At 30.7% G+C, this 18,876-nt stretch overlaps 1 protein-coding gene across 3 annotated transcripts; it reads right to left on the reverse strand.

The window, feature by feature from the left end:
- Nucleotides 1-234: 234 nt before the first annotated feature.
- On the reverse strand, nt 235-16,666 carry LOC145744786 (uncharacterized). Of its 3 annotated transcripts, none has more exons than XM_082562731.1 (18): nt 16,528-16,666; nt 10,100-11,320; nt 9,755-9,918; nt 9,385-9,502; nt 9,142-9,220; nt 8,458-8,668; nt 7,340-7,559; nt 6,888-7,206; nt 6,406-6,566; nt 6,020-6,233; nt 5,820-5,899; nt 2,711-5,709; nt 2,174-2,400; nt 1,675-2,082; nt 1,453-1,593; nt 1,181-1,315; nt 836-1,058; nt 235-709 (listed from the first exon to the last, which is right to left on the reverse strand). In XM_082562731.1, exons 1-18 carry the CDS (start codon nt 16,562-16,564, stop codon nt 596-598), a joined length of 7,071 nt encoding a protein of 2,356 aa, XP_082418857.1. In that variant the 5' UTR covers nt 16,565-16,666; the 3' UTR covers nt 235-595. The 3 variants fall into 3 exon arrangements, with proteins under 3 accessions (XP_082418857.1, XP_082418858.1, XP_082418856.1); XM_082562732.1 differs by having other exon boundaries at nt 10,100-11,317; nt 16,528-16,660; XM_082562730.1 differs by lacking the exon at nt 16,528-16,666 and adding an exon at nt 12,739-13,675.
- Nucleotides 16,667-18,876: the final 2,210 nt, after the last annotated feature.

The raw sequence follows: 18,876 nt of genomic DNA on the forward strand, positions 1-18,876 counted from the left end.
ACTTTATATTAATGGTAACCTTTCTACACTAGCCAACTTTACGAACGTTGACGTTTTATGCCTGTAGTGAGAAAAAGGCAAAATTCTTTTGTTATTAGCATAACTGCTTTAAGGTGATATCAACAAAAATGTGCTCTGACCTTATCTTTTAAGTTTCGAGGACGTGTGAAAACGTAACATTTTACAAAGTCAAAATAAAAATTTATTTTTAGTTTTTGTATTGATAAAAAATTTGATATTAATATAATAACGATACAATAAGGACAATAATACTGGCGAATCGAGAAAAAGAAAAACGATAAATTTGGGCAGCAAAATAAAGAAAAAACTGCATTAAAATAGCAGTAAAAGAATCAGTTAAATTACAAAAGCAATTATTTACAAACGAAACCACTTTCATTGAAAACAGAATATAAAAAGAATAAAAAAAATAAAATAAAATCAGAAAAACAAAGTGATAATCAAAAACGTCTTGGAAAATATTCGTATAATATTTCATATGAAAATTATTTAAATTATGACACAACAATATTTTAGCAGCGAGTAAAAATACGTTTTTTTGACATCATGTAATTTAAAATCTAAAGTTGAACTTTTAAACTGGCCTTCCAATAAGTCTTTCGACAACTAACACAGCAACTTGGCCAGCGTTTCTGAGTAAATCGACTGCACGTTTGTGGCTTATACCAACAAAATCTGATCCGTTTACCTAAAAAAAAAATTAAAAAAATTTATATTAAGTGTAACACAGTAAGTACTTGAATTTGAAAATTTATTACATTAAAAAAAATTTTTAAAAATTTTGCCCTCATTGGGAATCAAACCCAAAACTTACCAGTAAAATTTTGTCACCGGGTTGCACATACCCATCTGCTGCACCCGATGGGGCAACATAGGTGATAAAAACTCCATCGTCGTCAGGTCTGTAGGGGTTACCGCCAGCATCAATACCCCCCATTATGTGGAAACCAAATGTAGGGTTTTTGCGAACAGTCACGGTCACAAGTTCGATACCCGCTTCTGCTTCTCTCCAATGACGAGGAATTTCTCCCGATAAACTAAAAAAACATTTTTATTTAATTTTTTTTTCTCATTTTAATTAAAAAAAAAATATATAAAAAAATTTTATTTTTTACCCCAAATATATATATTTTTTTTTAATTTTCAAAGTTTAACAAACCTTGGATCGCTTTCTGCCGATAAATCCTCATCCATTAAATTAAAATGATTCTTTCTTGGAGCATAATCGTCATTTCGATGGTTATAACCCTTCCTTCCCTGATGGGATAAACCCCTGTCCAGTTGGTGGTGATATCTTAAAAAAATGTAAAAAATTTGTTTTTAAAATTTATTCAATCTTTTTTAAAGCCTGTATAAAAATACCAGCTTTAAATGTGCTAAAAAATATAAACATGTACTTGTTAATTTGTAATTTAAAAATAATTTTTTTACCTGTGATGGTCGATAACATTTCTTGGCTGATAGTGTTGTTCATTCATATGGTTATAACGTTGTTTTGGTTGTCTGCTATGGTTGCTATGGTTTCGAGGGGGTGGTTGTTGTTGGTGGTAAGGCCGGAAAGCTGATGCAACACTAAAAAAAATCAATTTGTTAAAATAGAATTTAAAAAAGGTAATGTTATATATAATAACCCCAAAAGAACCCTCTTTTTACCTTTCATCTTCTTTCTCATTATAATTCCTTTGCAGAGAGGGTGATAATGGGGGAATTCCCTCATAGTCATCATTGAAGCCCATTGGGGGAGGTGGAAAAACCCCATAATTGCTCGGCCTTTGATGGTCACCCCTGTGTTTTGACCCTGATTTTTCTCTGGGGGGAATTTTAGGTGCTCTTTTCATAGGTGGGGCAGGTATTACCCCATAGTTAGCATTTATTCTGGATGGGGGGTCATAATAATGTTGATTGGGGTCTTGGTATTGAGGGTAGCCATGGTTGGGGTTATATTGGTTGTTTTGATAGTGGTTGTTGTCAAGCATGGAGTCATGTGAGTTGGAAGGCCGAATAACTGGGGCATGTTGAGGTGAGGGGTCAAAGTTCGTTGATTGATACGTTTTCTCCGGTCTGCAAAAAAAACAAAATTTTTTAAAAATAAAAAATTTATTTTTTTATATAAAAATAAACTTAAATAAATTATACTTCTAATATTTCTTACTTTGAATTCAATACAGACTCATGTGACCCTGTTTGTCTTAAAGGGTAGTTAGGCTGTTGGTAATATTCATTATTTGGTTCAATTAATCTCTTGTCTTGATATCTTTTTGAACTTCTCAGTTGATCAATATTTTCGATGTTGACATAGTCATTATAATTGTCTTTGTTGGTTGTTGTTCTACGCATTATATGATCTTCGTAACTCGGTGGTGAAAACTCTGCCTTTTTCTAAAAAAAATAAAAATAAATGGTTTTAAAAAACAAATAAAAAATTTTTTAAAGTACAAATTTAAAAAATAACAATAATCAAAATTTAATGCAGCTTAGTGGACGATTTATGTAAGATTGTGTGTATATAGTCCAATTTTTAGGACTACAAAATAAAAAAAGCTTTCATTTGTGGTGTACAGGTAACTTATCACAGGCAACAATTAGTTGAGAGTTAATATTATATCACAAAATTAAAATTCGACCACGGAGAAGGCTATCGACTAGTAAAAATTTAACCAATTTGATATTTAAAATAAATTAAAATTACCACAGATTTTTCTGGTGGAGGTTGTTTGGTGACATCCCAATCAGAATATCTTCCATAATTCTGCCCAGAGCTTAACACATTTGGCATGGATGTTGGCATGTCCATTGCACTTTTAGGCCTAACAATTTGATCCACTTGTTTCGACCGACTGTCCATTTCTGGCCCTGGCGTTCGAGTGCGTAAATATCGACCTGATGACCGCTTGCCACCAACTTTGGGTTGTCCGCTGGTCCCAGTCCGAACAAAATTATTTGCTGGTTCAGGTCGCGAACCAATTTGTGGTGCTGTTATAGATCGTTCCATGTTATTGTTACGACTTTTAATCGATTCCTGACCTAAAGATCGCCTTGTGTTGTCATTTCGGCGAAATTCTGTGTTTTTGTTGAAAAAATTTACGTCAGAATGATTTGGAAGTGTTTTAGTTTTAGCATTGGGAGAATGAATGTAGTTAAGTTCATCTTTTTCTTGACGTTTTCTTTCCAAGTGTCGCAAAAGTTGATGCTTCCAGTCTGCTGGCATGGGAGCTTTTTTGGGTCCACCAAAAACACCAGATGTTCGATTAACAGGAGGGGGTGACAACATCGCAGTGTCTGATTTTATGTAATCGCTGTTAACATAAGGTACAAAACCTTTGGGGGTCATGTTATTATCAGTTTGGGGGCTGTCGAGCAATAATTGACCTAATTGTTCTTCAAGGGTCTTTTTATTTTCTGGCTCATTGAGATCTTTACTTTTGTCTTCTTCGTACCCGGAAGCACTTCGAATAGAACTTCTTTGGCTTGAACCACGTCTTCCAAATGGATTGGAATTTATTTTGGACGGGCCATTGCGCACCCTTGGGTTACCATGACTGGGTACGGGGGCAGTTGAAACTGGGACATTAAGTTTTTCCCGCAACTTACTATGAAATGACGATGATCTTTGAACTTGGGGGTTATTTATTCCGTTGGTTTGATCATGGTATGTATCCTCTGCTGTTAACTGTTCTAAAGGTGTAGAGTTACCATGTGGTGATAATGCTCTTGGTACAGGAGATGTTATTCTCGTCATATTTGGTAAATTAGAAGATCTTGAATTTCTACGACTACTAACATGTGTTGGGCTTTTCTCAATCATCATTTTCTCGAGTTTGTCTCTAAAATGTTTGTGTTTTGTTGCAGCTAGCGCTTCTTCAAATTTAGATTTCCTGTTACTATTTCTTCTACTAACAACCACATTTTGTTTTGGTTTAGGCTGAATATCATTTAATGGTTGGACTTTAGGCTTGTTTGGTTCAACTTGGAATGTGATGTCGCTACCAGAATTGCCAAAGGTAATCTCATTTTCAGTAAGACTGTATGGCACCTCTGAAGACAGGTTTAATATGTTATCAGTCGATTTGTAGGGAGAAACTATCATCGTAGAAGTGCTAGATTTGGGCGGAGTTGATTTTTGATTATTTTCAACGACATTTGTGTCTTTAGGAGGTCTGGGTAGACTTCTGTAATTTGGTTCTACTATTTGAACTTCTGTTTTTGGAACTGGTATATCGTTTTCGAAAAACTTCTCAAATTTCTTGATATTTTCTGAAACTTTATTTGGATTATTTTTGTTTTGATTTTTTGAAGCTTTGGCTTGGTTGTAATCATGGCTATATGTTACAGTGGTCGAATCCAAGTAATGTGGTTTGATATGATATGTTGACTTCTCTTTTTGATAAGTGTCTTTGTTTGAAGGTGATATGGTTTTTGGAGACTCTTTTTTAGATAAAACTTTAACTTCAGGAGATTTTTCTTCAGTTTTTTCGGTTCTGACAACGCCTAACCAACCACCTTTATTCCTTCGAATCGCTGATGAATCAACATATCTTGTGCTCTTAGTATCATAATTTTGTGATGACATATGCACAGTTTTGGGTGGTATTTTGATCACAACATTGTTACTTTCATCTGGGATCGATTCTTGACTTTCAACATCATTACCGACTCCTGAATCGTGGTCAGTAGCTGGCAAACTCTCACCGGAGGTCACTGAAGAAGACTTTCCTTCGATGACAAAATTCGGAGATAAATTAAAAGCATCTGATTCGAGGATTTTTAAAGGTGGTTTGAAAGTCGTTTCTGTTTCTTCAATAGGTGGATTTCTAGTCAATATTTGATCTTTTTTAAGATTTGTTGGCGAATTTTCGTCGTCGCTATCCATAAATGGAATATTTTCAAACCCAAACACAGTGTCATTTTGAGTGGATTTTGTTTTAAAACCACTAGGCGGATCATGATTTACACTTACATCCACGGTTTTGTTAAGTTTATGGACAGATTTTTCAGGTTTTGGTGGTAAAGTTTTCTCTGGTGAAGTTACAGAGTTTGATTTTCGCTTAGCCATTTTTTCCAAGCGCTCTAATAAGTTGTCAGCACTGCTAAATGCAGCATCATCACTAGTGAATTTCTCTTTTAACGTTTTTACATCTGATTTTGGTTTATGTTTGTTATCCAAAACAATGCTTGTGTTAGATATGTGTTTACTATCTGGCACCTCTATGTCCATAGGTTCACCAATATCAATAGGCTCAGTAGTTTCAGATAAATCCAAAGGAATATTGGAGCTGGAGGTCCAAGCTCTTATCTCACCCGCTCTTGGAGGAATAACATCATCAATTTCATCTTCTTTTGGAATATTTGATTTTGAGCTTGGAGATTCGAAATTTGATAACTTTGGTTCCGAAAATTCAGAAACAACAGTTTTTTTATCTGTGCTTATTTTGAGTTTTTTATCTGTGATTTCTGATTTTATTTTTTTATTGGACTCCTTAGATTTTTCAGTTTCTTTGTTTAATTTAACTTTTAAAATGTTTGCTGTTTTTAATTGGGGCCTGGAATCATCAAAATTGTTGTCATTTAGAATATTCTCAGGTGAAGATTTCACAGATAAACCACTAGGTGGGGTGATAACATCAGGAACATTAACGGAAAAGTTGTCTGCTTTAGGTTTTGGCTTCGATGACTTTCTAGGAATGGGATCTAAAAAAAGTTTTTATAACACATAGTTATATATAAATATATTTTTAAAGATAGTTTTAAAAATAAAAAATAAAGGATTTTAACAGAAAATTTGTATGCCATTTTTTTACCTTCTGTTGGGGTAATATCCATTTTCACAACTTCTTGTTTTTCTTTGTTGTTATAATTAAGTAATTCATCAATTGCATTACTACAAAAAATTTATATTAAAAAAAAATTTGGCAAAAAAACAAATTTAAAATACTTTATAACTATTACAAATAAAAGAAAATACTTTAGAAAAAAAATATTCAAATCATTTTTTATTCACCTATTTTTTAGTTTATCCTCAACCAGATCATCTTCAGTTTCCATTATTACAACATCATCACTGTAAGTAATCGCATCAAGGTTAAACACGACGTGAGTTTTTCCACGTTCTTTGTTTAAATATAGTTCCATGTCCGCATCGTCGGCTGCATCATTGGCATATGCTTCTTCGTCATCATCTAGTATACTAAGTGAATTGTTTGACCTATCTGAACCTATAGAAATATTTTTTTTTAAGTTATTTCTGGGTAAATGTAAGTTGTTTCTGGGTAAATGTAATTAATATTTGGGCTTATTCAAAAATTATTTTCTTTTTGCATTAATTGATGCCTACTGGCCGAAAACTTATAGCCAAAAAATCGTGTCAAAAATTAAATTTTTAGCAACCTTTGTCCTGCTGGGGAAACAAAACATTTGTCAAAATTCGGCGTCCAGTTTTTGTGTCAATCTCAGCATGCAGTGGAACATTTGGTTTTGATTGGTTTGGACTTATCCACAAAGCATCTAACCCAGCTAACTTTACCATACTAATTGGTAGATGAGGTATACTGCAGGAAAATAATACAAATAATTAAAAATAATAAAAATAATAAAAACTAATTATTTTTAAAAAAGTCCTTACATAAAAATTTTAGGTAATAAAATATTAACGTGAGCTATAAAAATTTATTTTCTGTATTGGAACTATTTAAAAATTAAAATAAAATAGTAAAATATAATGCCAAGGCCTACCATGAACTTTAAATAGCCTATTAAAGCATTTAATAAAACCCTTCACTGAGCACCATCAAAACAAAAACATTAGTTTACCTATACAACATAACCACCAATTAAAAGTAAGGCCAATTAAATTCCACAAATACACTTACTGGTTTTGACAAATGTTGAGCACTCTTAAATTTGCCAGATCACCCAACGATTCCGGCAATTCAGTGATTTCATTCCGACTCAATTGCAAGATTTTTAATTCCGAACATTTTCCGATCTCACTGGGTATTATCTGAATTTCGTTTTCGTCTAATAAGAATGCTTGCAATGATTTTAGGTTGCCAATTGAGCTTGGAAGATTTGTGATTTTGTTATGGGAAATTTCAAGCTCTTGAAGGCTGGTTAGTTTGCCGATACTATCTGGTATACTCGTCAGTTGATTGAATTCAAGATTCAGAATTGTTAAATTCCGAAGAAAACCTTAAAAATATAAAAAAAATAAATAAAAATCTATAAACTTTAGTATAATGCGCAAAAAAATATTTTTAAAAATTTAGCTTCAAAAATATTTTTTTTAAAAATTTTTTTAATAAATTTTTTTTTTAATATTTACCTATTGTGTCAGGGAGTTCTGTCAGACTGTTTTCTGACAATAATAAATCTGTCAGACACTCCAATTGTCCAACTTGACTCGGAATTAACTCAAGAAAGTTTCGACTTAAGTCTAAGTAGGTAAGATGAGTCAAATCTCCAATGTCTGAGGGAATTTTGTTGAGTTCGTTACAGTCCAGCCACAATTCTTTGAGTTCAAGTAATTTGCTGATAACATCAGGCTAAAAAATAAAAATTTTTAAATTTTAGTAATTTTATTAAAATTTTAAGATTAGAGTTTTACAAAATCGGTAAGAACTTGCTTAAAACCGAATCAAATTTTAAATTTTTTAAGTAGTTTTATGCAAAACTATGTAAATGTAAGTATATTAACATTCATAGGTTAGTTAAAAATATTAGATTATATTATTTAAAAAATGTTTTTTTCTTTAACTAATCAGTAATGACAAAACTGGATAACCTTTGAAATAAGCCAGACCTTTCCAAAATTAGTTTTTAAATAGTTTTATTTGCAAGTGAACAAAATTACCGTTACAATTTTTAAAATATTGGCAAAAAAATGTCATATATCGTTAGCCTACTTTATATTGTTAAGTAAAAGAACGTATTTTGTGAGCGTAATGTCAAAGTGGAAATTGAATTTACTTCCTATTTACGACTATTTAACGTACAATTTAAACCCACGTGTTTTATTTAAATTATAGGCCCACGCATTATTTTTACGTTAAGTAAACTGTTACAAATACAGTATGACAATAAAATATATATTTCAAAATTATGTCGCAAAAAAAAATTTAAAAACGATTTTTTTAAATTGGGACTGTCAGACGCTTTTTAACCTTTTGAACTTTTTATTATTTTAGTTAACGTAAACAGGTTGTTCAATAATTTACATTGTATTTTAGGTTATATATACATTAATTAATTAAAATCAAGAAAAAGTTATAAATTATTGATGAGTTTATAACGATCGAAGACGTTTATTTTAAATATTGGAATTTAATCAAAAAAAATATATAAGTTTAGATATTTTTTTTAGTTTATATTAGCCTGTTTAAATATATTTTATTCATTTGATATTTAAAAAAATTTAAAACAAACATGGAATATTTTTTTTACCCATTCTTGAAATGCATTCCCTCCCAAATCGAGCCTATTCAACTGGACCAATCTTCGCATCGACTTGGGTAATATTTGGAGTTGGTTGTCTCTTAGTTCCAGCACTTTAAGTTGAGACATACGACCGAAATTGGCAGGCAGAAAATCAAAAAAACAGTCGTTCATATAAAGTTCGCGTAAACTCATCAGCTGCGTAAATCCTTCAGATAATCTAAAAATAAAATAAAAAAAAACATTTTTATTAAATTTTATCGTCGTTTTTTTATTAGATAAAGAAACAAAACGGCATTTTTGTTAATTTTATAGAATTATTTTTTTCATGTTTAAAATACGTAATAACATTTTTCTTTGTAATATAGGCTAACCTAAGTGATTTTAATTTTAAAACATTCAAAATCGGTAGACGTAAATTTTCAAACGTCACGTTAAATATTTATTAAATGTTGTATAAACGCAAATATGTAAAGAATGGAGTTATACAAGTGTTGTGACATGATATATTGTGCGTAATAGGATTAAGGTTAATAAACATATAACCAAACTTTGCACTAAGTGCTTACATACTAGTATAATCTAATTAATTAAGCTTAAAAGATTTAAATTTACAATTTAATTTTAATTTTTTACAAGAAAAAGGGCAAATTTTAAAAATTTATTTCAAAAAATTTTAGAATTATGTTTTACCTTTCGATTGGATTAACACTAGCGTCCAAAACCTCTAAACTTTTACAACATCGTATACATTCCGGTACATCTTCGATCACTGTGACGTAACAATTAAAAAAATACGTCATAATTAAAACACGTAATAAATCAAAAAACTTAAAAAACATATTGTACAAAAAAAAAAAAAATTTAACAAATGTGAATAATATTACATAAAACGTTTTAAAAAACGCAAAAAAATAGAAAAATTAATTAATTTACCGTTTTTGCTGATGTCCAAATGTTTAAGATTAACTAGACTAGCAAGGGTTGGTGGTATTATACCAACATCATTATCGCTTATTGATAAATACTCCAGACTTTGGCACGTAAATAATTCCTAAAAATTGGATAAAAAATTTAAACGACGAATGTTATGAAAAATTACTATTTAAATAAACGAATATATAGTAGCATCGTGAAATAACGTTTAGTAAATCAAAAATTAACTATGATTTAAGGGCCGATGTAAACATTTATGATAGTTATCTAGGTTATAGTTCAAAAAAAAGGGATTTTTTTTTGTTAAAAAGCCAAGTAATAAAAAAATGTATATATTTTATTTTTTTTCAAATCGAAATATTATTTTTACCCTCGGTAATTCTGTTATTGTGTTTGATTCGAGCAGGAGTCTTAACAAAGTTGCGGAATGTTGCCATACGTCTGGTGGCACTTCCTTCAAGTTACTGTTGCAATAATCGATGTCCGTGACATTTTCCGGGTATTCCCCGGTAGTGGAACTACACATGCATTTTCCTATACATATAAAAATAAATTTGAATTAGTTTTATCTTAATTAACTTAAAATTTTATTCTAACTTCACCTAAAAAAAGATTTGCAATCTAAATTTTAAAATATTTTTACATGTAACCAAAAAACTAATAAATTGAGTAACTATAATACTAGATTTTAATTAAAGTAAGCTTATAAAATTACCTAGAAAATCGATTGCTTTTGACATGGCCTTCGACATTTCTTCGCCCGGCGTTTCGGTCACGCCAAAGCAATTCGGGCACTTTCTAATTCCTTGTTTTCCATCGTGTATGACGTCATAAGGGTCGATGTCAGGTGAGTTGTCGTCCGCGGTCGCGTTGTTGTTGTTAGCGTTGAAATTCCGCTGAAGAAAATCGTTTACTTTTTCAGTAGAAGTCGTCTCGTTTGTGGAGAGTTTAAGCTCCGGTTTTTCGCTTAGAACTTCTTCGCTTTTTGACAAACGATGCCCAGGAAAAATCCGCGGATACAAATCCGTGTGGATGTCTCCGCTCGATACGGATTTTGACTGAGATTTTTGCGAATGCTTAGCAGTGGCGGCTGTAATTTTGTTGTATAAGTTCTCCACAACGTCGCTGCCTATCGTACTGCCATCATCACTGTCTATGGGCGATATAAAACTGCTGCTCAGGCTACTAGTACTTCGTAGGGTATTTTCGTCGTCTTCTTTATCTTTGCGGCGATTTCTGCCCTGAGCTGCTGCAGATCGCACGTAGTCGAGGCTAACGTAATCAAGTCGTACCTCAGTCGCTAGACTTGACTTCGCTGTTTCTGCCTGTGATGTTTTTAGTCCGTCTTGGTCAAGTGTCGAGGACGACTCGAACGACAAAAGTCTCGGCGGGAGATGAGTGTTCGATACCCGGTGGGCGGAATCTGTAGGCCCCGATGATGCTAATAAAGCGTTTTCAACGTAGCCTGTTAGGTTCGAACAATTGCTTACCTCTGTTTCAGTATTTTCAGAGTTTATTGCACCATTTACTAAATTTTCTTTAGAATTAGATTTCGGTGTGTGAGATTTTGTTAACTCTGAAACATTTTTATTGTTTTTTGATTCTGTTGAGTTTTCGGAAAGTTTTAAAACTTTTGAAAGATCGTTTTCGGGTAAATTTCGCACCGTAATAGCGTCGATACCGTTACCAGTACCCAGAGTACTGCTAGACAAAGAACTTGACGTAAAACTGTCGCTACTTGGACTAAAACCGGTGCTGCTGCCAGACCAACTACCGCTACTGCTACTTCCAGGGTACGATTTAGCGGGGTCGAGTTGACTTTGGGAGGTGAGCTGGGCTTTTAGCTTGTTCGGTTTATTTGGCGGAGCCGGAGCTTTTCTCTTAGGCGGCTTGGTGTCTACTTTCTCGCCCTTTTTGCTGTCAGCACCGTGACCTGCTATAACATAAACAAGGTTAGATTTTAGCGTAACAATCCTAAGCCCAAAAGCGACAAGGCTACAATTAAAGCTTAGACTAGCTATATGGAAGTTATATTTAGGCTATACCAGAAGGTTTATGTTACAAATCTTCAAAGAACCCGGAATATTGGTTTAGAGTTCTGGTGTGCTTTTAAGACAACTTATCACAAGCGAAATATTATGTTTTGCTTTAGTAACTCCTTATTTTCCTTAAGCACATAAACATACTGGCATTTTTATTGCTACTCTTTTTCATTAAGACACAAATAAAAAGAATTTTTTGCACATTTTAAACGCATAAAAAAAACTAAATTATCGATCGATTACTATTCTGTCTAACGAGTTTCTGACTGTATTACCAATGTTAAACTAGGTTAAAAATCGATAACGTGTACAAAACATTGTTGTATACTACCAGTACAGATCTTAATTAGCCTTTTTTGTATAACTGTTTTTTTAATTAGGCGGAATTAGTTTGAAAATTACAAATATGTAGAATGTTAATAAACTGATAATATTTAATTTGAAAATAAGATTAGGCAGTAATTATTATACGTAAAAGATATACACCATTTATTTTTAATTTTCGCGCGAAAAGTTAGTTTCATTCAAATTTTTGATTGTAAATGGGTTTTACAAATGTTAAAAAAACTGCTGTATTCTAGTTAATTTAATAACCGTTTTAAAAGTTAAAACTTTTAGTTTAAAACCCGTAAGTAAGTTACGAAACTTTCAACGGAAAAAATAACCTTATCAGCTGGCGAAAATCTTTACTAATTGACTTTATCTAGTTATCTACGATTTTTAAGCGATAACCGCTTTGATAGTAAATTTCTTACAAAACTAAATATCAGACCTGCCGACAACAGACCTTGAACATATTAAAAAAAACTTCTATTTTTTTCTAAGCAAGCCTGGCTAAAAAATCGATGTTTAGCTGAATAGGTATTGACAACCCGATGGCATTTTTATATATTAATGTGGTCTAATTTACTCGCCAATTAGGGAAATTACTTTTGATTGGAATCTGGAAATTTTCTGCAGTAACCAATTTAGAAAATGATCATTTTATATTCATGGCATTTTAAATTGATTCATTAAATTCTTGCTACCCTTTTTGATATTCATTATTTTAAAGGCTAATTATTTTTGTATTTTTTCCATATATTGTTAATAAAAACACGTTTTATTAAAATAAGAATGGGTATTATTTCAATTGGAATAAAATCAATAACGCAAACGCAGCGTGGACGTTTTTTTCCTATATTTAGAAATATTAGCATAGGTATTATCTAACAACATATTTGACCTAATTTTGAAAAAAAAATCTTAGTTATGTTTAAAATATAATATCCCCCTTAAATACAACATTTAAAATAAATTTCCAAACCAATACCATGAGATTTGGAGTCTAGTCGCAAAATTTTTCGAATATTCCAAGATTTTGGCATTTTTATTCCTTCAGCAAAATATATTATCCGATTTAATTAACCTTATTTCTTTTCTCCCAACATTTTACTTTGAGTTATTTTTCATTTGCCGAAGTGAAATCATCACGTAAAGAATGTACTAACAAGCAAGTGACTAATATTGTATACAAGTGTTATGTGATTTTGGCTTAGTAATAATGGCTAGATAAAAAAGGAAAAAAACCTAAAAAATTTAATTTATTTAAAAAAAAATTTGTAACTATCTGATTTCTAATTTTAATTATACCTAAAATTAAAAAATTCATCTTAAACGATTTAACTAATAAAATCTACATTTCTACATATATATTCTTACAGTTTCAAAATTTTTATTGGAGTACCAATTTCAAAATTTTAATAGGCCTACCAAGTTCAATTATTTTAACTTATCCTGTCGCTTAGTACTCTTTTAAGTCTAGACTAGACGTGTTAACTTTTATATTAATATGCGTCTTTAAAGCGATAACCAATCCATTAACACTAGTCAATTCCAAAACCTGACAAAACTAATTTAATTTATAACTAGAGTTATAAATATTTTCACATGTGCTTTATGTTTATTTTTGTTTCCTAGATTTTGCTTGTTATGGGTTAAATTAAAATGTGAAACGGATTTTATGCTTAATAGTATTAACTAGCTAATGTTAACTATTTAACAATACTATAGCAGTAATTTTACTTAATACCAATGGTAATTTATTATATTCACTAGAACCTTAATATCTGGAAAAACTTGTTTAAAATTCTAGGCACACAAAATCTTAAAAGAACATGTATTTACGTATTCTATACTAGAATATCCTATGTCACTTCGCAAATTCTAGAACTTGATCAAATACAACAGTGTTGACAAACTACGATATAGTGAGCACACATAACTCTTAGTACCAGCACTCTGACTAAAAGGCTCTTACTAAAATCTACACGAAGCTCGGCCCTACAGTGAGCTAAGAGGGCTTATGTAAACACTCCATTTCAGATGCGAACTCAAACACGTTTGTAATAAAGGTAAAAAGTAGATCGCCTTTATTGGCTTTCCGCTTTTGGGAAAGTTAAGACGTAATGTCCGAAGTTTTCAATACGTTTTACTTGTTAATATATGTCCTAAAACGTTATTTTTTAGATAGTACCATTTTTTTAGATTTTTTAACTGGCACTACACCTTAAATAAATAACTGATTACATATTTAAATTAACAAAGATAACAATAGTCGTATTTGCTTAATATCTTTCCCTGAAAATCCTTTATTATTTAAACTAAAATATAAAAGTTGAACTTTGCTATAACTTTCTTTTAATATAATACTAACATCACTATTCTGTTTAAGTTCTAGTTAAACTAAGCTCATAAACTTGACGAGCAAGTCAATTATTGTTATAAAATCGCCGAAGCGAATCAAAAACCGTAGTGACGAAATTAATAATAAGTAATTTTAATGGAATTTTGGCCTATCCCTTATAACTAGTATATAGCTTACAATTATTAGATTGTGGGCCAATTAGTACGAACAAATAAGCAGTATTAACCTGTTTTAAGTTATATATTAGGTATTATCACATATCTACATCTTTATTTTATTTCTCAAAACTAACATTTCGATATTAACTTCATCTAAAACTACAGCTAGCCTAAAATCTGTTTTAGTTGAATTTTTAACAACCAAACTTCTGAACTTTTACTGCAACAGTGACCTAGCAGTAAAATCAAGATAAAAAAACGGCCAACATTTGTAAGATCCGTTTTAGCAATGCCCTCAGGCTACGTTTGAAAACTATTCTCAAGCACAACTACTCGACTGCTTGTTATCTGTGTATAGAGCCCAACTAGAGATGAGCATTTGACAAGAAAATAGTCGTTAAGACACACTCCCAAGTCCAAGTAGGATTGTACATATGTGTAAATATTATGAGTATAATACTGTTCTGCTATACGTTGCATATTTTGCTGCAAAATTGAATCTAAAGTTGAATGTCAAGTAAAACATACGGACTGAAAATAACTATAAACTAACTCCCAATTTAGTTTTAAAATAACTGTAACCACACTATTTTAAAAATGTTTAATATTTCTTGCGGTTATAAACCTAAACTTAAATATTAATATTTGATAAAAACTAAACGTGTATTTTAAAATTCTGACATTTTTGTAAAAAATCATGAAATTCAATATCACACCACCCAGCTAAAATATAACCGCGAACCACTTAATAAAAGGCGAATTTTACACCCAGTCCGCCCAATATATCTCAATAAAGCCGTAATAATCCTATCGAAACAACGTTGCTGGCGAGGCCCGCTCTGCACAGCACAATTTTCGCTCTACTGGCCATAAACAATGTGAGTTATATTCGTAAGGTTATTAATGTTAAGCCATTATCCATCACTAATAAGTGAAGTCTTAGGAATGTACTAAATATATTTTTTCGTGGTTTTTGGCTATCAATTACTGTTACTTAAATAAAAAAAGAGATTTATCACAAGAAAAAAAGTTTTTTTAGGTTTTCGCTTCGTATTCTGAAACGCAGAGTATATATACACTTTTTTTTTTAAATAATTAACAAAATAAATAAATAGGCTATGGTCATTTTTTAAGTATAAATATAAAAAAACTTAGAATGAAACGCTTTATTCAAGTAGTTATCTGACAAAAAAATATAACTTATCACTAACTAAATTAAAACTTTTTTATTAAAATAAATATCACAAATTTTAAATAAACGAATAGTAAATCTCTGAAAAAAAGTTTAAAGCTGCCATATACACCACCATACTACACATACTAACTTACCAATAGACGTATTTAAATCACGCATACCCTTTTAAACACATGTATTTAATATTTAAACAACATACACTATATTTAAGTACAAGTGCACTAGCAAACACCTAATCAAAATCCACACAAAAATCTTGACATTTTCGCTTTTAAAATTAAAGATTTTTCAAAGAAGGGCCGCTATACTTGTACAGTTAACGGTTGGCTGGTTAGCCATAGGATGTCATGGCCATAAAAAACACAATACAATTCTTGCGTCAAAATTATACACTTGGCTGTATTTTAAAGGCAGCAATCGCGCAAAATATTTAGGTACAATAATACAGGGTATTTACATATAAAAAACAAGCAAATGTCAAATAAGTTACTAATACCAAGATTTAATTTTTTTTTAGTGTCTTTACTTATTGGCTACACTTAAAATGTATTTGATTTTCGGATAATATTACTTAACAATAAGGTTCATTGACATCGATCATAATGGTTTAGGATTATGAATCACTTTATTTTCGTCTGGGGTTTTAAGTGACTAAAGATTTAAAGATTTAAAAGAATTAGTTTTTTCTGAGCATTTTTGGGTTAAAAAAAGTAAACAAAACAATTATTTAGCGCGTGTTTACCTTTTTAAAATATATGATTTTTATGTGAATGTAACAAAAAATTTTATTTTTTTAACTAACTAACGCTAGTTTGTGTAACATTAAAACCCTCAAAAAGTTGTTGTAATTTTTTATAAGCTTGTTGTTTAAGGAAATTATATTTCCCAACTTTACACGTTATTCATATTACACCATCAAAAACAATAAGTATTTTTTCCGCAGCGGAAATATCCTATTATACCCACCTACCAATTATATAAACACTTACTTTACTGTATAATTAAATTTAAGACAATAAAAATTACTTATGAAGTAATTAATAACGACGTCACGCTACTTACCGATATTCCATGTGGTGCTTCGAGTCATAATATCCATTTTGTATATTCTGGTGTTTTCTTGGTGTAGTTAATAAAAATCCATTTAAAATTTGATTCTTAAATTAAACACATTTTTTGAAAAACATCGCTTAACTATTGCTAAAATAAATAAATTATAAATTTTTTATACACCACTCGTGTATTTAATATTAAATTACTCAAACACATATGTGTAGCCTGCTATTTATAATTCAAACTTACGGCCTGAAGTGCTTTAAACTGAAGCTTAGTACGACAAAACTGCTTAACAAGCTCTACTAATAACCAATAGCAGGATACACTAGGCTCTACTTCTATATGCATTTTAGGAATGTAACTTGATATCCTTAAACGCATTGGTGCGGCTATTTGCGTCGTTCAAATTTAAAACAAAACAGGGCTAGGCTATAACCTGACTTAAATTAGCAAAAATAACTCTTTGGTTTTGGCCTAGGTCATGCCCATTTTCGTTTCCAAGTGCTTAGGTTGTTTAGTGACAGTATTTTTCCCACAATTAGATTTGAAATTGTAAATAAATATTCTTAAAACAGGTTTTAAATTTGCCCTATTTTTTACAACCTACATTTCTTATTGACACAAAATGCTTTTTAATTCTAATAAAAAAAGATTTCGTTGAATTTCAAAAAGTTTCGAATTTAAATTGACCAATTTTACTTAAATAACTGCTTTGGTATAAATACAAGGTAGCATTATTATGGTTTTGAAAATAAAAATAACACTTGTTTTATGTGGGATTTTAACCACAAATTACCTACAATTCTCTCTCAATAAAAGCTCTGTTTTACATTAAAAAAAAAATTGTGACAGTTTTCTGAATGTAACTAAATTGGCGAGTTTAAAGTTTAGAAAGCAAATACTTTTTTGTTTATCTAAGCGTCTCAATTACACAAAAACGGTCTGATTACATTTCCTACATACTGTTAAGTTTAAACATTCTAAATTTGACGTGGTAAATTCCCAATATTTTATTCTACATAAACTTTAGACTTTAAACTCGTACACACAACTAACACACAAAAAATTATCTAAATCGGTCGCCTACTAGTTTATAGTCACGCGTTTGTTTCAAAACAATTGACAACAATGGACTGTTTCGTCATTCATTGATCCAGTAACGTTTTCCAGTCTTTACAACCTATTTAGTAGACCATCTAAGCTGGAATAGTTTAGTTCCTGTATTACTTAGTCAGTTTTATTTTTGTGGTCTAGACGCTAAATGGGCCTGGCGTTTTAGTCAGGCCAATTTCATTTCCATTATCGATTGAACAAACGCATAAGTTAAAAACTTAAGTCAAGTAAATAAAATTGTAAGTTATGCTAACAGTTATCATTTATGGCCAACTAGGTCAGCTATATCATTTTAAATATTTTTTAATGTAATTCTCTTATTTTTTAATAAATTTTGATAATTCAGGCAATTAATCTATCTTAAAGTTTTTAAAAGTTAATTAAATTACAAAATACACCCTTTTAAAATGTTTTTAATGGTAAACACCTGAAAACTTTTACTGTTTAAAGCAATCTTAAAGCCTGGTAAAATATAAGAAGATTATGATATTTTAAGGTCTTACCTCCACTTACTGGAATCTATTTTCTCATCACTAAAAATAAAATTATCTGAAAAATATCACGTTTTTGAAATTTTTGCCAAAATTGGCATACTGACTTGCTATACAAAAACATAAAACTATTTTGTGTCCGCAGGGCCCAATATAATCCAACGCTGTTATTATACTGATAATACACAAAGATAAAAAATGTTCTGTATAATTAGTACTTGATAATATTGAACAAAGTCTTAACATTCCCACATTAGATAAAACATTTTAATTAGTACATGCGTTTTTAAATACCTAACTTAAAATTCCACGAACATATACATAGTTTAATACTGTAGATGACCATACTAGCAAAAAAACTATAAAAGATACTTTAAATTGAATTCTGAATGATATCCGTTTGTGTAAATATCGGTTAATATTTTACTTGCACCAGCCTAACCCATATAAAGCCTTATCCAAATAACATATAACACAATTATCAACTCATTTAAAATCTATAAGCTTACAAACAACAGTTATCAATTAACAGATTATGACAATAATTATATCGGACACCTCAATTTCTATATTTCTTTTTTAGCAGTCAAGTCTTAACGTCTATTGTCATTAAACACTTGATGGAAACTCGGCCCTTTAACCTATGCTAGGCTAAAGTGCACTCTTAACTCATTAAAGCGCAATCAAATATGCTTATCATCGATTTCTGCTGTCGAATAGTAAAGAAAAATCAGTTTTAGAAAAAAAGGAA

Source organism: Corella eumyota, chromosome 3, assembly GCF_963082875.1.
Source record: "Corella eumyota chromosome 3, kaCorEumy4.1, whole genome shotgun sequence".
Lineage (NCBI taxonomy): Eukaryota > Metazoa > Chordata > Ascidiacea > Phlebobranchia > Corellidae > Corella > Corella eumyota.